This window comes from Toxotes jaculatrix, chromosome 2 (genome assembly GCF_017976425.1).
Source record: "Toxotes jaculatrix isolate fToxJac2 chromosome 2, fToxJac2.pri, whole genome shotgun sequence".
NCBI classification, from domain to species: domain Eukaryota; kingdom Metazoa; phylum Chordata; class Actinopteri; family Toxotidae; genus Toxotes; species Toxotes jaculatrix.
In genome coordinates, this window is record NC_054395.1 from 23,550,512 (window position 1) to 23,571,361 (window position 20,850).

The 20,850-nt window shown below is 40.8% G+C and overlaps 2 protein-coding genes across 2 annotated transcripts; one reads left to right on the plus strand and one right to left on the minus strand.

Annotated features, from left to right (window-relative positions):
- Window positions 1-609: 609 nt before the first annotated feature.
- spryd4 (SPRY domain containing 4) lies at window positions 610-3,188 on the plus strand. The gene is made up of 2 exons (XM_041059865.1): window positions 610-760; window positions 2,087-3,188. The coding sequence occupies exons 1-2, from the start codon at window positions 628-630 to the stop codon at window positions 2,626-2,628; spliced, it is 675 nt and encodes a 224-aa protein (XP_040915799.1). The 5' UTR covers window positions 610-627; the 3' UTR covers window positions 2,629-3,188.
- Window positions 3,189-3,715: 527 nt separating this feature from the next.
- On the minus strand, window positions 3,716-16,402 carry LOC121196508 (glutaminase kidney isoform, mitochondrial-like). The gene is made up of 18 exons (XM_041059864.1): window positions 16,058-16,402; window positions 13,767-13,854; window positions 11,905-12,026; window positions 10,139-10,268; window positions 9,983-10,062; window positions 9,640-9,803; window positions 9,149-9,207; window positions 7,166-7,198; window positions 7,009-7,067; window positions 6,857-6,923; window positions 6,685-6,735; window positions 5,861-6,037; window positions 5,578-5,709; window positions 5,384-5,476; window positions 5,183-5,244; window positions 4,658-4,734; window positions 4,406-4,469; window positions 3,716-4,278 (listed from the first exon to the last, which is right to left on the minus strand). Exons 1-18 carry the CDS (start codon window positions 16,267-16,269, stop codon window positions 4,122-4,124), a joined length of 1,827 nt encoding a protein of 608 aa, XP_040915798.1. The 5' UTR covers window positions 16,270-16,402; the 3' UTR covers window positions 3,716-4,121.
- Window positions 16,403-20,850: the final 4,448 nt, after the last annotated feature.

Here is a 20,850-nt window from a genome sequence, read left to right on the forward strand (position 1 = left end):
GCTTATTTATATTACAGGCTCATAACAGTATTTTTTTTTAACTTAATATGTTGAAATCTGACTACATTTAGGCCAATGTAATAAAGAAATTCATTAAGAGTTCAGTTAAACCTTTATCTTAGGAAATAAGATAAGATAAGATCAAAGGGTAATGCTTTTTTCCATTTCATAGTTTAATAATCTCTTAAAGGTTTCCGGAAAAGAACTATGCAGTCTTTCAAAAAAAAAAAAAATCCACGAAGTAGCTGTAAAGTTTTTGTTGTTGTTGTTTTTTAATCAAATGAATCCACACTGTCTGACAGTGTCATATAATGTTCATTCTATTTCAGGTTTGTTTTAGCACATGATGACAATCACTGTCACTAAACTTGGCGACCACAGGGTGCATACCAAGGGATTTGTGGGGGCCCACAAAAAAGTTTTGGCCCAGTGGCCCCTAAACAGATTATTCCGGCCGTGGACTTTGCCACTGTGACCGGTGCTGATGTGCCACCGAGACCCGTCAGGCGGGTTTCGGTGTTCCTCCCCAGACCTGCAGGTGGCAGCAGAGCGCGCTACAGCTACATGTTGAGAAGCAGCAGCAGCTGAAGAAGAAGGAGACATGTGAGCAGCAGCTGCAGTGAAAACATGGCGGTCTCTCTCAGTGCAGCTCGTCTTTGTCACCTGGCAGGACGGACTGTCACCTCCCTGTCAGGCAGACACAGGCGGGCTGTCAGCCTGCCAGCGAGGAGATGCAACATATCCACTTCAGCGGGGAGCAGTGAGTTAATGATTTGTTAAAGTTAAAAAAAAAAACAAAGCTATTAGCTTGTGTGTCTGCAGCTCAGAGGTCAGAGTCCCATCAGGCGCAGCCGAGCCTGACAGCAAATGATGCGTGTTTGTTGTTTTTCTGGGCTTTTCCCGTTAAAACCCACATGTCCTTCCGCAGTAATATACTCGGTGACTGGGCTGTGGCCATATTAACGAAGTGACCCTCAACGTTTCTTCAAGACAAAGCAAATAAGCGAAACCTGAGGAAGTTGAGCAAACGTTCAGCAGTTGTTCCTTCGGGTGGATACGCCTCTAAGACCGTTGTAAACAGACGTGTAGCTTCCTCTGCTGTCTGATCCATTTACTGAAGATTTGAATGGATGGATGAAGATTTGAGGAAAGTCCAAATTAATAAATAAATAATAAAAAGAAAAGGTTTTTTTATCAGAACATTTTTTTCTCTCATCAAATAGGTAGATAGGCTTGAATATTGTTTTATCGCTGTTACTGTCAACATTCTTAATTAAAGCCATGAAAATGTGACCGTTGTAAAACAAAATTTGCAGGAGAAATACGGGTGAAATTCTTAATCAGGTCACATAGTTCAAAATAACACCTGTAACCGTGTTAGGAAAACTGCATATTTCTTGTCACTGGTGTGCTCCATTGATTTTTCTTGCACAAATAAAAAGTTTAACTTTTGAACCCTTCCCAAAATGAATGAGGTTTTACAAACAAAGTACACAATGCTCTCCTGCCATACTCACTGTGAACTCGAGAGGAAGATCGGCTTCTTTACATCTTGGATCTGACTGATGTGTTTCTCTTCTTCCCTGTCTAAAATCTGTCCATCTTTTAACTGACATGTTTTGCTTTCTGAGTAAATAGTCCTAACCTGAGATGTGATATTCTTCTTCACATCAGAGCACTGTTGTTCTCTTTATCCTTCCTAAATGAATTTGATCATTTTCACAGCAGACATTTTGACTTGTCATGGCAGGAAAAGCACAGGTGAAACTAATAACAATAGCAGCAGTGCAGTGCACAAATCAGTGTTGTCAGTTGCACCTGTGTTTGACCAGTCTACTGTGAAAAAACAAAAAGAACCAACTTTCCTTAGACCAGTTTGGGAAATGCTGGTTTACACAGTTTTATCAGAGACCTGATCTATTTTCAGCACAGGGCATAAATAATACATACTTTTTAGACACTGAGAGCACAAGCCAGACCATGATTTGGGTACTAATGCAGACTTCAATGAGGTTTCCATTAGATATCAAATTCACCAAATCAAAATTAATCGCAAATTCCTTTTTTTGTTTGTTGTTCTCTGCAGATCTGCAGTTCAAGCTTGATGAGAGAACAGCCCACAGCAGCCTGGACCTCTTCAAGAAAGATACTGGCATTATCTACCGCATGCTAGGAGTGGACCCCAGCCAGGTGCAAGACAACCCCGAGCGTTTCCGAGACTGGGCCGTCGTGTTTGGAGATGAGAAAATCAGTGGCGGACGACACTACTGGGAGGTGACAGTCAAAAAGTCTCAAGAGTTTCGTCTGGGTGTGGCTGAGGCGTTGATGCCAAGAGATGACTGCGTGGGCACCAACAGCTCCTCCTGGGTGTTTGGCTACGCTCAGCGCAAGTGGTTCGCCATGACCAACAATAAGATAGTTCCCGTCACGCTGGTAGGAAAGCCAGACCGTGTAGGCATCTTGCTTGACTACGAAGCGGGGCTCCTGGAGCTGGTGGACATTGAGAAGCCCAAGATCATTCACAGCATTAGGGCTCAGTTCAAGGCTCCTCTCTGCCCTGCGTTTGGACTCTGGGACGGGGAGCTGCTCACACACTCTGGTCTGGAGGAGCCTGAAGGCCTGAAGTAAAGCAGGCTGTACTGTGATAGCTGTGATTGAGATGGTCATGACAGGCTGTGGGCTGGGCTGGCAACAGTTATCACAATGTTGTCTTTAATGCAGGAAAGAAAGCAATATTGTCTTTGGGAATCATTTACAACTTAACTACAGGTGATGGGTAATTTTCTGTGGGTCAGCAGTTCCATAATCCTGACTCTTAACAATGCAAGTTCATACTTCATGTATGTCGTCCATCGAGCCTCAGGCAATGATCACAGTAGCTATTTTTGTATGTACCTCATGTATTACCTCTCAGACTAAGTGATGTGAAAAGGATGTGTGGTTGTTTTTGAGAGGAACATTAACTGCCAAGTTGTGCTTTTACGCTTTGTGTTCTGGCATTACCCACAGTTACAAAGCTTTGATCTGCACAAAACCTTTTTCACTCTCATGTTCATACTGTATATTGTTTAATAAAATAACATTACTGAACCTGCTTTCACATTCCTCTTTTATTTACAGCTGGACCATGGCTATGTACAGTGACAGACTAAAGCTAAAGTCATGCTGAGGAATAATTTCTTTGTCAGGGATTAAACAAAATGAAACGGTGAATAAAATGCATTCATTTAAGATAATTCAACTGTATAATATTATGTTCCTTATCACGTGATTTAGTTGTGCATGAGTTTTAATTTTCCCTGTGTCAAAAAGTATCACTTCAAAAATGACTGTGTGTCCAATTTGCATCACTCATTTTCACAAATTGTAGTTTAATTATATATTTTGTGCTAGAGTAACCTGAGACATGCAGCTGTTTATGTGACATACAAGTAATCACTAAAAAGAGCTCACACTGACGAACCTAGATTAATTCCTCCAAAAAGAAAAAAAATAACTGGCGCAACCACCAGGAGTTCTCAGCAGTGAATAAACTGGCCCATGAGCCTAAATGAACTCGATTAAAAAAAAAAACAAAAACAGTTCTTCCAGCGCTAAGGCACGAATGCAACTGAATCACTTCCTGTTGAGGTAGACTAATTAACAAGCAGCTGTAGGAATATTTACACAATTATTACACAGTGGGCATAAAATCCCTTGATTGAATAATATTATGATGAAGCAAAATATATTTAAATATTTTAAAAATAAATAAGCAAAATATATTTGATATTTACATCTCAGTGGTATTTTTTTTTTTTTATCAGAAGCTAAACACAAAAACAGTTCATTAATGTTGCAACAGGCCAAATCATGGAGTAAATTACTATAATTTTTTTCCCCCACGCAATCAGCACATTGCCTATTTATGCACTGCTTCACTGATATATGACCAAACCTCGAGTCGGCAGAAACGAACTAAAAAGGAATTTACTCCTGCACTGTACAACTTTTAAACAGCCTAAAGAAGATAAACTCACTCATTCATCACTTCACTCAATCATCCTGTGTCCTTTCAGTCCTCTCAGGTGCTTAGTAAAATAAACTGATTTCCATTACAAACCCTTCTGATCCTTCGTGGTTTAAACAATGCTCTTCAGCGTATCCAGCGTGGTCTTCTGCTCCTCTGTGTCGCATGATGAGTCGCTGTCAGTGTAAACACGCTGGTACTCTTGCAGGACTGAAACAATAACATCATGGCCAAACTGCATGGCGTCATCTAGAGGTGTGTTACCCCATCTGATAGATAACACAACATCATGTGGAGATGGATGGAATCATATAGTTAGTAATATGGAAATGGACATAGTATTCTACATTTTTTAATATAATATCAGATGAGTGAGTTTATATTTAAAGTCCCTACCTGTCTTTCATGTGGGGATTTGCTTTGCATATTTCAGTCAGGAAGATTACAGCTTCCACATGACCTGAAAGAAAAAACACAGCCCCACAGTCCCACATTAAAGTAAGAACAGGGAAGCCATTCTTATCCATGTAATCATAGTCTCAAACTAGACTCAAACATTGTAATGTAAATGCCGTATTTCATTTGTTCTTGTTTGAATTTCAAAGCCGAGATTATTGAAGAATGAATTAGCTAATAATGAAGTGTCACCTTCGGCTGCAGCGACGTGGAGCGCTGTGCGAGAGTCGTAGTCTCTCTGCTCCATGTTCACAGCTGAAAGGGCAAACCTGGAGGGATAACAAAGGAGCAGAGGAAACATGCCTGGAAAGGTCAACTCGAGTGATGGTGAACTGTCAGAAACTGTGCTGAGAAGAGCTGACTATCACTACAATTACATGAGCTCTTAAAGGATTGACAAGAACAGTTTTGGAGGAATCGCTAGACATTTTGGGAAATACACCTATTGGCTTTGTTTCCATGAGTTAGATGAGAAAGGGGAAACAGCTAGTCCAACTCTGTCCAAAGGCAAAAAAGTCTGCTAACCAGCGCCTCTAAAGCTCACTGTTTGTTCTGTAGCTTCATTTTTAGCATAGAGATGATTGGTATCGATCTTTTTAATCTAACAAAAAAGCGAATTACCAGAAGTGTCAAACTCTTTCTTAAAGACTGCATCACCCTGTTGTCCACTGCTCTGGTGATGGAGAATGAAAGGCCATGTTTCTGTTTGTTACTTACCTCCTCAGAGCAGAGACGTCACCACTGTATGCAGCAAACATCAGGTTCACCACTGACTTGTTCTAACAGATCAAAAAGGCGAACATTACTGTATGACAGTGGAATGTTTCTTAGACCTTTTACATAAAAATCCTTCATCCTCTCATTCCTAAGTCACCCCAAGGAGCAGCGATGTTTCTGCACTTGTGGCACTGAACTCACTGGATCATCATCTGATCTTCTTCTGGGGTCGTGTTTCTTAGTGAAGTGTCTCAGGTTGTCGTAATTGTGGAAGTTGAAGTGCGACACCAGCTCCTAGTGAACCAAAAGCGGAATAAGATGGAATATTTGGAACATGCAGATACAGACAAACTGAACAAAGACAGGTTAATACAACAGTGACGGCGACTGCATACCTGACAGAAGTGAATGCCACGAACACTATTTCCCAGCCGATCTAACGGTGGGGACCAACACATCATACCCATGACGTTGGGGACCACCAGCAATACAGCACCTGAAACTCCAGACTTTGCAGGCAAGCCCACCTAAACAAGAGGAACACGCAAAATGATAAAAAAAAATAAATAAATCACAGAACACTCGAGGCCGGGCTTCAACATCTCATGACTGGCTAACACTTGCAGATTTTAGGCCAATAATGCTTTTAAACAAACCGTTAAATTCCCAGTGACTCACATGGAAAGCAAACTGTCCGGAGAAGTCGTACATGCCACAGGAATGCATGAGACTCAGGGTGTTGCGTACTGCTTCAGCGCTCAGCACACGCTCGCCTGTGATTGGACAAATACCGCCATTGGCCAGCGTGGCAGCCATGACGCTTCCTGACTCACAGGTCACCTCAATGGAGCACAACTGTTAACGGAAAAATATATGTATTTTTTTTAATCTAAACTTTTTGAACTGGAGAAGCATATAGAACAGTCTTGAAGCAATAGTTCTCGTGTCGGGAAATCTGCTTGTTTGCTTTATTGCTGAGAGTTAGATGAGAAGGTTGATGCCACTCTGGTGTCTGTATGGTAAAGAGAAGGAGAGCAGCAAGGGAGGGAGAGCGACAGATTGTTAAACCCCTGCAGAGTCCCCCACCTGCTCTCTGTCATGGGTGATGCAATGATAAGATGCAATCATGTCAACATGGACCATAATCTCAAAGGAATGTTTCCAACATCTTGTGGAGCCCATGCCTTGAAGAACTGAAGCTGTTTTGAGAGCAATGGGAGGAACTACCCAGTATCAGTGTAGTGCTCCTGACAAAGTGCTCAGTGAGTGTAGTCGTTCACATTTACATATTTTTCTGTTTCTGTTGTCAGACAGTGCAACACGCGTGAAAATTGATTATGGCTCATGAATACTGTGTTGACCAGTAGATATGCCAAGCTACTAGCAAACAAGTAGAACTAACTCTTGGAAGAGAAAGTAAATAAGCTTATTTGCCAAAATGTCAAACTATTCCTTGACAGTTGCACCCACAGGGTACCACACTATTAAAAACCAAGTCTCACCTGAAAGTAGAAGTCAAGGGCAGCAATCATATCTGCATTGTCAGGAAAGCACTGCAAAGGATGACAGTTTACAATCAGAGTCAGCGTGTACTGAGGCTACCCAATTTTTATGAAAACCTGAGCACTTAACGTGATTGTAATTAAATACAAAACACAAAAAAAAAAACCTCACCTTTTTCTCTTTGAGGTAATAACCAATTGCATAATTCCTGTCACCGGTCTCCCTCTCTGACTGGAAACTGCAAGAATATAACAGGTGTGAGACAGCTGCATTTTACGAGGCAGAGGACGATTAGGTTGCATTTCCTGAAGCATGGTACTCACGTTGCATTGCTGAAGCCCACATACTCTGTACCAGCCATGCTTTTCAAGAACTCCATCACCTGCAATAACACCATATTTACCATAATATTTACCATAATTAGAGAAAACCAATAACCAAAAAGTGTGAAATGCGTGAAAATGAAAAGCATTTACTTACATAGTCAAATCTCTCCGCTTTATTTGAATGAGGCTGTCAACAGAGGTGGGGAAAAAAAAAATCATTCCCTGATGCCAGTTTTAGGTTTACGAAGAGACACTGAGTCCCTACAGATGGCAGTGTTTGAGTACTTTGACAGTGAAGCATAGTTCTGAGTCCAGGCTTGGGTGGGCGTAGAGGTATGACGTGTACTTGATGCCTTTCTGCCTGTTCGTCCATGTGGCAATGTGCTCACTGTGGCATGGGGGCTGTTTATGGCTGTGCTTGGATTTCACGGACCGGTAAGGGATCATTACCAAGCTGTAAAGTTACCAAACAGGGACGGTACACATTCATATTTAATGGCTCTACCTATTAAGGGTAAAGATGATATCATATATATTACTTTGAGCTGAAGGGATGACCTGAGGCTAAACCTCAATAAGGCCCATAAAGGAGTTGATTTTATGTTGTTACAGGTAGTTTCTCTCTGGTGCTCTCCCACATCTGTGAAATAGTTTTATGAATTTGTGCAAACATAAATTTGTGCAATTAAACTTTAGGAGGTTCAGATATTCCTACTGGGGAATCAATATTGCAGAGAGTCAAAAACAGTTTTTTATCAACTTTCTACTTTATTTATCCTTTTCTGTGTGTAAAATATTAAGCCTTTAAGTATATAACCTCCACAGTATTTATATAAATAATATGCAAGTAAAATATACAAACTGTGTGTGCACAATATTGCTCCCCTCTACGATCACACACAAGGGACAGTGGCTAACACACCTTCGATTCTCGGGGCTGTAATTGGCCAGAGGCACACACACGCCCCTGCAGTTAGACCCAAACTCAGAGTCCCTCCCTCGCTGCTGAACCTGACCTACATATGATAAGAGGCCCAGAGTGTCTCTTCAGTCAGCTGTGCAACTTCAGGAAAACTCGACAGAGGAAACACACACAACCATATACGGCTAACAGCCACCCCCCCATCCTACAATAAGGCCAAAGCTCACAGATAAGTTTGACGGCTGGTCAGTTAGATGGTAATGACCATAGTCCAGCTGCTGTGGGCATCAAATGACCAGCCAACAGATAAGTGATAAGATATGCGATAGCTGTTGCTGACGTCATACTCGGAGTGAGTCTGCCCACTGACTCTTAAACCAGATTGCATAAAAACATTTTTTTCTGTTTTTTTTTTTTTTTTTTTTTTGTTGAGTATTATTACAACATGACTTGCAGATTCAGTTTTTATTGCTTCCCACCAGGCTTGAGCCCTGTCCAGTGGTCAACCATTGAGGCCCTCAAAACCATAACAAATATTATTTCCAAAACTAGAAAGCTTACAGTATTGTCAGATATGTCTTTATACTACCCCAACTTTGCTTTATTATAACCTGGGGCCTATTTCACAAAAGTGATTTGCTAGCACTGTTTACACACAGACAGCAAATAGTGGCATCGTCACATTTCACAATGATATCCTGTCACAAATTTCAGATAAGCTTGGGTTGCATGGGTTGCAAGTGTAACATGACACATTTTGATGAGTGAAATGAAACACGAACATGAAAACGACAGAGTGATCTTATGACATCTCTTCATGATTAAAAAAACGGATAGAAAGCATTGTTTGTAGACCTCTTTTATTAGCGTAACACGTCTGGCTGTGCTGTTTAGTTTCTTGTTTTTCATCATTACTTCTCAAGGTCTAAATTACCCTTTTGAACTGAATTTTAGTCTAGTGAGACGCTGCAGTGTAAGAGTAATAGATGAAGGGGGAAAACATTTAATAAGGTCTGGGTTTGAAAACAATCTATTTTTGGCCATGACATGCTACTTCCTGAGATGCCACTCTTTGTTTTGCCCTGATTCCCTGATTAATGACAGTCAGCTATGAAATATGTTTTGTGTGCATATTCTAAAATAGAAACCCCTGTGTTTAGCCAGCATCTACTATCATATCAATGTAGTCAGTGCTGACAAGCCTTCATATTTTACCTTAATTAAAGAACTGATGACGATAGCTCCAGCATTCACCATCGGGTTGTGTGGTTTATCTGAACAAGAAATGAGAGCATATTATCATTGATTTGTCCCAAACCACAATACACTGCTGTGATCAGAGAGTATATTTCGTGAGGGGGACTTAGAGTGACATCAGCTAATAAACTGAACAGATACAGTACACTCCTGTTTGGCATGGTATGTAATAGGAAATGGCTACAAATGTGTGGTGTTAAAATGGTACACAATCTGGCTAGAAGTCCATCTAGGCATTTTTTTTCTTGCACTACCTTTGAGAATCTGCTGAATTTACAGATCAAGAACCAGAGTTGCCAAGGTTTCTCAAAAACATACTGGGGGAGAAGGTGTTTTTTGTGTAGTTTTACTTTTTACACAACAAAGGATTTATCTTACGCACACTCAGCATTGTTGTTATTGCTTGTTCACGTGTAAACAAGACAACCGGAGACAAGTAAATGACTTACCTTCCTCATTAAGTGACAGTTTGTTGAACTTGAATCCACTGGGCTCTTTGCCCACAAAGTGGTGAACACGCTCACTGCCGAGCTCATGCACAGCAATGGCGTACTCCAGGGGCTTCACACACGACTGCAGACAGAAGGGAACCTTGGTGTCACCCACAGAGTATCTGTATCGCATGAGGATTTAATGGAGAAGCATGGAAGCAAAATTAAAAAAAAAACAAAAAAAAACAAAAACAAAACAAAAGCAAAAAGAAAACAAAAATGAAGGGTTGTTAGTGAGATGGTATGCATGATGGAGGATTTCAGAATGGAAACATACATTAAAGTTAAGATGTTACTGTACCTCTGTCCGTCAATTGTGCACAGAGATACACCCCAGAGATCAGAGCTGAACTTAGCCAGCTGAGGAATGTAATCAGCTACCTGCAAAAAGACATGGACATGTTAGTGTGTACTATAGTGAAAAGGCAAACACTGACTCAGTATGTGTGTTACTTACTTGTCCTCCCTCCTGCTGTTGTGCGCTGTCATACATCTTATTAATGTGCTGGGTAAACTCGTCAAAGTTGGGGATGATAAATTTTTTTCTGAAAGCCTTAGTGAGCAGCATGATGTTGTTTCCCACACATCTACAAAAGGACACACGGTTAAACTGATGTCACAAGGCAAGATATGCAAGACTTCAAACACAGATGCTGCAATTAGTGTTGGGTTTGTAATTTATAATTTGTATTTCAAATATTTGCCATTCGTAACAGCATTGTAAGAGCTGAAAAAAAAACTTTTGTACATTAGGATTTCTCTGATTTAGAATTGCTCTAGAGGAAGAGAAATAGCTTTTTTGAAGTGCTTGGAATGGCCCTTTGAAATATGTGGATTGATCTTGAACATGCTAAACATGCTGTGTGTGCAAGCCAGAGTAAAGATACAGTATCTCTGAGCGTGAAGTAAAGAGTGGATGAGAATTCCTGAAACAAGAATAGAAAGACTCTTAGCTGGGTACAAGACATGTTTGCATGTTGTGATATCTGCCATTGGGGGGTTTACTACACACTGACTTGGCAGGGTGCCAAAACTTTTACACACACCACAATCAGTGTTTAATTTTTTCTATTTCAAGTTCATGAAATCAAAGGTAAGAGTGCATTAACTTCAATCAGTTTCTATTTAATTGAAATGTTCAGCTCTTTAATAGTCCTTCATCCCTTTTTAAAAAATCACATTGGATTTTAAGTGACCAGCGTTAGGCCAATAAGCACCCAGCTAAAAGGATAAACAAATACACCTGCCTGTATCAGCAGATTCTTTAATTTATTATAGATTTCCTTTGCAGTAATTGATCAGCAGTGCTATGAAGGTATGCACATTCTGTCACAGCTAGCCTGAACTAAAATATCTGGCCTGTAGCCCTCACTAATCCAAGGCGATGCTAGCGTGAGGTTTTGGGACACCAGGAGAAGAGAGTGGAGAGAGCTTGCATTATTTATATGGGTCATTTCCTAAAAAAAATTGGAGATAGCTCTCTCTATTTCTAGTGGTATATTTATGGTGAGCTCTTGAGTGTTCTTCAGGAATGGATAACCTCACAAATGTCAGAAAACAAGCAAAGAAAGTTGGATACGGCCAATTAAGTTTGAAGAAGATAACCAGACTATATAACTCTCTACTGTTCCAAGCCAAAAGATGAGTCTGAGTGAAATACTCTTGTCAGTTAGGATGCTGTCTGGACAGCAGTCTGCATGGAGCTCACAGATCTGTTGAGCCTACTAATGTAATTGCCACAGTCTGGAGCTCCACCAGAATGATGCCCTTTCACTGACAGCCCCAGAGACTACCCTATCTTCCCACACCCTCTACTGCTTTGGCTGGCATGTGTGCATGTGAATTTGGTTAGTAGCAGCTGTCAGCCATAAAACGCCTGTCTCTGTCAGTCTCTAGGACTTAAATAGCGCTGACCAAAGATAACCTCCTTTACATAATCACAAAAAAAGTATGAAAGACCCTTAACCTAACCTTATGCCTTATACCCATCCTTGTTCTCAGTCTTTGAGAACATCCTTGGATTCATTGGCAGTTTCTACAAACTAAAAGTAAGTGAGACGAAATATAATTGAAAAATTTAATTAACACTATATCACACTGGATATGCAGCAATAATATAAACCCAGTGTTTATTTAAAAAAAAAAACAGAAGGTGCTCTGTCCGTGCTTCACATGCAGGTAAAAGTTGAAATTGTCTCCACAAATAACCAAAGCTGTCCTCACCTTCTGAAGAGCTTCTTGTCCATCATGACTGGCCCAACAGAATCACGTGTGGTTTGTCGCATCTGATGGACACAGTCACGCAGCCGAGGATCAGATGTCAACAAACCCGTTTTTCTCAAAGCCTGAAGAGAAGGGAAATGAAGTAGGCTTGAGCAAGTTAATACGCAAGGGAGGAAGGAGGAAGTCATGAATGACCGACACATTATCAAAGACTTTGAATCATGCACAGCAGTGTTTATGGAATGTCAATTAGCAGGATGTTAAACGTGTCGATGGAATACATAGTTAGGGGACTTCAATCAAAGGCTTGGGGGGGGGCACAATGGCTCTGAGGAAGAAATACAGGTGTAGACCGGACCACTGGTCACACGTCAGGCTGACAGTAACAGTATGAACCACGTGCAGCTATTTTGGGGACACCATGTGCTCGACCCTCCTGACCAGAGAGGCTCCAATGTTTTTTTTTTTTGAGTCATCTCATCTGATAACTGATTCAGTGAGCAAACAGACAAAACACATGGCTGCAAGCTTGCTGCTGCTCTTATTGAATATCTGTGAGTTATTCGTAGCTTCAGGCCAGGAAATGCTAAAGTTGGGGCTGCGCTCATTGCGCTTCTGTGCTTATTTTAGAGTCTTATCCTTCAACTGACCGTGTGAGTGGGTTTTCTGTTTAGTTTTGTGAGCAATCTTGCCGTCAGAAATGGAATAACAACACAAAACAGACACAGATAGGCCTTGTGAATGAGAACTTGGCTAACAAAATATATTGTGTGAGACTTCCTGTTGTCTTACATGGTGAAATCATCTAGTACATGAATCTGCATGCGAATACACGTTGTCATGAAGAGACCTAACTTTGGCTCTTAGAAAAAAAAAAAATTTTTTACTGAGAAATATTCTTATGTGCTGACTATAAATCTAAGTGACAGCAGTTATTGATGTTATTGACATGCAGGGACACTTTCACCATCTTAGTCCTGCCCCAGTCACCTCTACAAACACATCTAGTCATCCGTGGTGCAACAACAAGCCACCTGTGTTGACACGTGTCTCTTCAACTGAATGCGTGCTCCTTTTGAATATCACTCAGTTGCCATAGACACCAAGGTCACCAGATGTCCACAAGTGTGTTTCTTTATGAGACTATCTAAGAGGGTGCACAACATGAAGCTAAATGAGGGTGCAATGGCTGGCAGTAGCTTGTTAGTTATCAGAGGGTACAAAAACACCAAACAGTCTCTGACTTGTTTATCTTCTGAGATATGTACAGTGTAGGAGTGGCCCCTTGCATGACTATGAAAATATAAATAACGGTGAAATAACTGTGGCACGTGCTCACAGAAGCTTGACATTTCTTCAGTAAAGTATGTGTGGGTCTATGTATAGGGAGGTCTGTACTTTACATTGTACCATAGTCATGTAGTAAGACCTTAGGGTCTGTTTAAATGAAATGCCTTTATGTCTTTCAAAAGAGGTTGTTGTTACATCTCCTGCTACAACCTCAAAACTGTAGGATATTGTTGTAATTAAAGCCCAGAAATAATTAAAACTTCATTGTGAAAAATGCTTGTTGTTTTCTGATGGTGATTACCTCAGTCCTCAGTGTCACACCTGCTATATTTAGTCATATTACATAAGAAGGTCTCTAAACACCTTTTAAACTTGACCCTACATCCAGCTGGAGAGTCTCTGGATTTCTGTTGTGGGTTCTTATTTCACTCCCCAATGTTTAACTAAAGTCAGAGGTGCTTTTAGGAAACACAGCAGTGCTGTAGGTGGGAGTGTATTTGTGTTCTATGTCCATAGAAAGTCAAAACAATTCCTGGCGTGACAGAGGAAGTGTGAAGGTGCTATTGACTCACAGAAATGAACTGGGAGATGGGGATCGTCTCTTTGCCTTCAGTGATGGTGTAGAAAAGTAGATCCTCCATACTGGACATTAACCTACTCCTGCCAAAAAAAAACAAAAAACAAAAAAACAACACATTCAATTTACTGTGATCTTCAGAGTTGGGCTTGCTCCAGTGTATCAACTCAAAACCATGAGCAGTGTGTCAACGTTTATGTCAACAATACGGCCTGTAGTGAAAATACTGGCAAACGTCCAGCTATTGACCTAGTTGTTTGAGAGGCAATGACCTCTATGCCATGACTGTGTGGGCATAAAATACAATCATACAAATATGGGAGTCCTATATACAGGATTCAGTATGTTTTCTCTGGCATGTTTATGGCTTGGTTTTGGCATTCTTTAAACATATAAACTTGAATTTTGAAATATTACTTACCTTGTCAAGTGTTGTAGTAAAAAGTTATACCTCATGTTTGCTAATCATTTAGTGGTAATTAAATATACATTCAGAAGTATCCTATTAATAATATATTTACCTCACAAATCATGATATATATCTCTCAATTACATTATAGCATTTAAGCTGCTTTCAACAATTAAAAGTATATCCTTTTCTGATAAGGCTCCATTTATAAAGGATTTATAAGTGGTTAATGTTGACTCTATTACTCATTAATAAATCCTTTACTAATGCCTTGCAGATCAATCATAACCCATTAATAATAACAACTTTGGGTTGCCAGGCTGTTGAAAATCCTCTTTCCTATTATCCTTTTAGCAAAGAGAATTTATTAGGGAGACGGACTGCTTGACCACTTATCTTCTGGAAAAGGGCTGCAGGACATTATTAGACATGACTAATTACAAAGTGAGCCGCATGGTGCCCTTTGTTAATGACTTGCTGTCCTCTATAACTGAAGACTGGATGGCTCTGATGGCTTGGAGGGCTCTCCTTGATGAATTTAGCAGCTAACAAAGTGCCATGCTGGGGAGATTTTTTGCTTTACCTGGCAACCCAAAAGCTGTTCTTATTAATGGCTTATAACTGATATGAAAACCATTGTGCTTTGGACACCTCGGGTTTGGTGGTTTTCACCGAATTAGACTACTTTTTCTTTAATCGGGTGGATAAAATTTGAGTAGTGCGACTTTTTGTACTATTAGAGCGGTTTTCATTTACTCAGATTTGGACTATATGTTCCAGAAGTAGAGAAGGGAGGCACAGATACAACATGACCTACATCATGGGCCAGGTAGTTAGGTGCTGCAGTTAGGAAGCTCATCAACCAAGTGAACAGTTGCTCAGTGACAGTGATGCATACACAGACTGTATAAATGCGCAGCTAGTTTAAAAGCCTTACCGCGCAATTTATGTCAAAAATCGGAGTCATAACTAAAATTAACTCCGATGTCCATCGCAAATAACCGTCCATAAACCTTCTTACAAATCATAAAAAAGTTGATTCTCATAGCTCCAGGACTTGCCCGAGAGTAGTATACAGTATAAAAGCAATGCGGTGGCTGTTATCGGAACATCCAATGGGATGGGTATAGCAGGAACCGTTAATAAAGGTAATTCGGCACACTTCATTTTCCAAAAAGTAAACTACAAAACGGGTTTCAAGTCGTGAATTGAAAAAAAAAATAATAATAAAATATATATACATGAATGAAACTAAAAAAAATTTAGTTGCCAGGCAACCAGCGCTGACTCCTGGAAACCACTGCGGTAACCGTTCTCATGCAATCCCTTAAAAGCATCGTGTATTTTTACACTTTCGTTTGAATATGCAATAAATAAACAAGATAAAACGTGTTAAATAGCGAGCCTTGGGTGCTAGGAGGCACTTAAAGGGAAATTAAAAAAAAAAAACCTTAACAGAACCAGGCTAGCTATTTCTTAGTTGGGCTAGTTTCTAGTCTTTAAGCTAACCTTCTTCAGGCTGTTGTTTCAAATTTTAACAGACACGAATGAGCTCGTTATCAGCCTTCTAATCTCTGGCAAAAATGCTAATAACTGACAATGAATAATAATAATAACAACTAATAATTAGTGCAGTTCTTCAGATATGCTATTGGCCAAAATATCGTTTACTGCCCAAGTATTGATATATCTGAGTGACTCTATAGTAAAGTACTAACCACCGGTACACCAAGCTGCTTTAACTCCCTATAGCGATATTGTAGGAAATTGCTGATGGTTTAAACAAAAATTTTGTTGACAAATTATGAGGAACAATAATGAATAATATTTTGGCTAATTAATGTTGATTTATTCGTTTACTGCCTACTGTGACCTACTTGGAGTGTCCTTGGTCCACATCGGGGCCCTTCTGGTGATGAAAGGCTCTGTGGGTGTGGGGTGATGCTGTGACCCAGCAGGGGAGAGGAACAGGTTGCTGTGTCCTGGACAAAACAGTGTTGTCAGCCCCAGCTCTGGCGGAGATCCCTGCATTTTTAAACAGCTGCAAGATTCCCGGGTTTGCTGTTCTCAGACTTTTCAGGCAATGCATTGTGATAAGTACGACTTAATGTTCAATAATTCAAAAGAGCTTTTTTTCCCTCCCCTCCTTCCTCAGTAGCTGATTTTGAGAGATTTTTGTGACCAGTGCTCCTTGGTCCTCAGAGTTTTAATAGCTGCTGCTGTCTTACAGACTGGAGCAAGTACAGGCTGTTGCTCGGGGGGCGGGGCTGTGACACAGGCAACACGTTGACGGTGTGGCCTTCAACAACAGCTGATGAAACCAAGCGTAAGTGATTCAGCCAGCCAGGTGTGAGTTTCTACTGCAGCTGCTGATTAACAAGGTGGGAGACAAAAATCATTTTAATACTTAAGTCATACTCCTTGGACTTAGTCTAGTCTCAGATCAAAATACTCAAAATAGTTTTTCTTCAAGTAATGGTCTTTCAAAAATATTTCTCTATCGACTTAAACTTGAATGAATTGAATAATAATAATACTGTTATATTATCGACATAAATCACTGCAGTGATTGGGCCAAGATTGGAACATAGAATGAGCTTAAACTGAATCAAAAGGCTGGGAAAACAAGCTTTATCCTTCAAACTTAGATCATTAACATAAACTGGCCTTGAACCGGTGGACGTCTGCCATCAAACGGGCTTTTTTAACTGTTAAAAATTAGACCATTCCCGGAATTATGGTTAAATTGTGCTGCCGGTTTTGTTTACTTTCAAATGTTTTCTTAATTTTTCGATAATTATGTATCTCTGTTTTCTGTCGCTTTTTGTGTTGTTAGTTATGCATATTATTTTACAAAATTTTTGCTACTATTACTAACGACAAAAACAACATTATTATTATCACGCTGTGGTTTTTATTATTTCTGTTAATGATGATGGTGGTGGTGGTAATACTAAAAAATAATTTTTACTATTAGCTCTGAGGAAGAAACGTTCTCAAATATCTGGTCAGTTGTTGGAAACACAACAGGAATCATTATAAAATCCTGTGTGTTATAAAGAGCATCAGCTTCATCTGTCGTTAGAAAGATTTAATCTGTTAGTAATTTAATATAAACATTGACTGGTATCAGTGATCAAATGAGTGCTGTTAATGTCCACTCTGGTAAATAATGTAAACAGGTATGAAGTCAGACAATCATTTCTACTGTTGTGAGATGGCGACACCCCATGGTGAGTTTCCCACACTGACACACTGAAACCTTACTGTCTTGTCCTCTAGGTGGCGTACTCGGTCCAGGACCGTCTAATCGGGTCAGTCTCTGTTCTCTGACTCTGTTGTTTTGTTGAGAGAACACACTTCTGTCTTGTGTCTGAGATCCTCCCTCTCCAGAGGGTTTTTTGGGGGCAGATTTCCTGCTGCTTCAAACACTATTTATTTTATAATTTGTTATTTTTTGAGTCTGAGGCCTGGCTTCCTGTCTTTGATGTTGTGCGAGATGCTGCGTGCTGAGCACCACAGCACCTTTTACTCTTCAGTAAGACAATAGCTGATTGTGATGGCGCATTTTAGAATATACTAGAAAATCAGGTGGATTTTTTTTTTTTTTTTTTGCTATTTATTTACTTTTTGAGCTATTTTTTGTCGTCGTCCCCTCCCCCCAATACACCTTCAGTTCTTATGAAGGCAATTTAAGTAGCGCAGGACATAGTCAAGGATCCTGATGATAACCTACCACGCCCATGTTCAGTAGTTTCACAGCACACATGCTAAGCATTCACATTCTACCTTTCTCCCTTTCCCATGCTTGCAGACTGTGTGGTATTGCTTTCTAAGCAGACTCTGCATGGTGACATGATATTATCTCCATTACCAAATAAATGAGGCCTCACAGGTTCTGGTGGTCTGCTCTGCATTTCTAGGCATGTGACTTCTCCAAAGGGGTGCATGCTAACCCATGGCCTCTCTGCACTACCTCTGCCGGTTGTAGCTTCTCTGTTTTCAGGAGAAAATGTTTTCCATTCCTGGGCCAATGAATGCCACCTTTGTCCCTTCATCCTCCATCTTGTGTGAGAAAGCCCCCCTCACTGCACTCACCAAGCCTGCACAAACTTAACCTCTTCCCCCCTCCACCTCACACAGGAAAAGAAACATACCGGGTCTGGTGCTTTGATTCAGGCTCAGTAATCTGGAGGTCTGGGTAAAGCCCTGGCTTAGAGGCAGGCCACTTTGGACAGCCAGTATTGGGTACTTTAGGAAGGAAAGGGGGTAGCAGCTGCTGAAACGTGATCGGGACAGCGTGTTAATCAGAGAAAATATTATAGTTTTGGGTCATAAAACAAATCTAAGATACCAACTGGTTAACTGCATCCAAGAATTTGGAAACAAGTGGCCAAAGATGAAGGCTGATTTTAATATCAGAGGTTAATTCAGTGTAGCTGGTATGTATTAGAAATTGTGTCGTAATGGTAACATGGTAAGAGATATTTATTAGTTCTCAGCAATTTAAAGCACTGGAACACATTACTAATCCTCATTCTCAGCCTGTTCTGGCCACATTATATCAGTTACGCTACCAATTTCATAGGATTGAAGCATGCTTATTTTTCTAAATCACCCAAATTCTCTCTGGGCCTTGAAACATATTCCAATCACACCACCACCACCACACGCCTCTTGTGTTCGACTCCAGTGTCTTAAACACTTTCATTTAACCTATTTTGAGTTTCAATTAAGCCTAAACTGTCACTGTCCACTGTCAAACATAAGACTGCCTGCATGGTAATAATTTGATATTAAGTAGAGGCATGAAATAAGAACAGTTCATGGTGAAAGAAAGCTCCTTATTACAAACTGTTAAATGCTTTTAGGGATTTAATGCATCGTTTAATGCATCTCAAATTAAAGGATAAGAGCCATTATCCCCGTGCCACTCAGGATGAAAGGAATTCCATTTCTTTCCTAAATTGACTCTCACCCACCCAGTGAGACACACACACACACACACACACACACACACACACACACACACACACACACACACACACACACACACACACACACACACACACACACACACACACACAGAGAGAGAGAGAGAGAGAGAGAGAGAGAGAGAGAGAGAGAGAGAGAGAGAGAGAGAGAGAGAGAGAGAGAAATATCTATCTCTCTGTCTCTCTATTATCTGTATATCAGTCCATCTTCATCTTTCCACTGGTGGACTTTAGACTAAAATTTACCCAGGCCGCGACCCTGCCTGTCAGTCTCAGATATACTTTTACTTTAATGTTAACAGTAAGCCATGTGTACACCTATATGCTTATACCATCAGTGACACCTTTCATAGGTGCTCCTGAAGACCCTAATACACATGCTACACATCAACATCTCAACATCAAAAAGTTGGCACATGAGCAAGCTAATGATCCACTAAAAGCACAGCTGAGAGTAAGTACAGCTCAGGCTGACGTAGTACGCAGGAAGCTGACAAAAAAAGGCCTGAACTGATGAGAGTTGTGTCTGAGGCTGTGGAGACAATCAGACTCTGAGATGTCCTAAAATGGCCACTGTACACAGGATAAACGCTTCTGATTTAGGTAATAACATTGTTCCTCCCCTGGCACTGCCCTCAGGCCAAACTTTAAATTTTTTTGGCCCAACAAAAATAGTGAAAGTTTTTCATCCAACTGGCAATTTTGTTTTCAGGTGTGTAATGAGCATTATATCCTCACTGGGCTGCTAGTGTGGCTATTTAGTCCTGTCGCAACAGAAATGAAAGCCCACTACGTAAACCTTTTCAATATTTGGTTGCATTTCTTGCAGTCATCTGTTTTCCTTTTGTCAAAACAACAGTGATTTTTGTTTTATAGCCATGCCATTGCCACTAGCATCTTATCTGTGCCCTTATGATTCTCTTTTGGTTAATTACAACTGAAACATCTACACCAGTCAGTATTTCATGAGAGACAGGATACACTGTGAAACACTCTGTCAGCCCTCAGCTTGTCTGTCCTCTCCTCTCCCCCAGGTGGGTGCTGCTGACTACCCTCCCATCACCAGTTTGTGTGTACACAGAGGACCACAGCCACCCCTCTGCTCTGTGCCGAAACCTAGACACCCTCTAGACCCCTGGAGCCTCTGTGCACCCGTACAGTCGCGAAAGATCAGCTCCCCCATCACCACCCTCCTTCCGTTACTGCCATCCCTTTCCCTTCCTACCTTCCTACCCTCAAACCAACACCCCCCTCTCCTCCTCCTTCATCCTCCAAGCTTCCACACCCTTCCTCACCCACCAACCCCCATCCTCACCATGCAGCTATCCCACTGCCCTGCCATCTCGCAGCATTCCGCGGGCCTTGCACACAGAGGCCTATTGTGTGTGCTGGGAGACGGCAGAAGGCGGTATACAGTCAGAGCACCAGAGAAAGAGGATGTGTAGAGCTGAAATGGACTCCTGTCCAGTATTCCTGCTGTGCACTGGTACAGATTTTGAAGTTGAAGTTGCAGTGGTGTTCAGAGACATTTCTGCAACATCATTTTAAGGAGAGCTATGGCAGATGAATGTCGAATGATTGCTCCACAGCTCTGTGCTGTGTCCACTGTGTGATTGGAGATTATACACTCCACTCAGCACTTGTAGGATTCTATATATGGAGGAAGTAATGTTGTG

What these genes read in the sequence shown, in the direction of transcription:
- LOC121196508 (XM_041059864.1), bottom strand. Translation starts at nt 16,269, where the DNA reads ATGCATTGCCTGAAAAGTCTGAGAACAGCAAACCCGGGAATCTTGCAG. An exon ending in AAGCGGAGAGATTTGACTAT is followed by an intron (nt 7,068 to 7,165) that starts GTAAGTAAATGC and finishes GTGTTATTGCAG; the next exon opens with GTGATGGAGTTCTTGAAAAG. An exon ending in GTGGCATTCACTTCTGTCAG is followed by an intron (nt 5,477 to 5,577) that starts GTATGCAGTCGC and finishes TTGGTTCACTAG; the next exon opens with GAGCTGGTGTCGCACTTCAA.
- spryd4 (XM_041059865.1), top strand. Translation starts at nt 628, where the DNA reads ATGGCGGTCTCTCTCAGTGCAGCTCGTCTTTGTCACCTGGCAGGACGG. An exon ending in ATCCACTTCAGCGGGGAGCA is followed by an intron (nt 761 to 2,086) that starts GTGAGTTAATGA and finishes TGTTCTCTGCAG; the next exon opens with ATCTGCAGTTCAAGCTTGAT.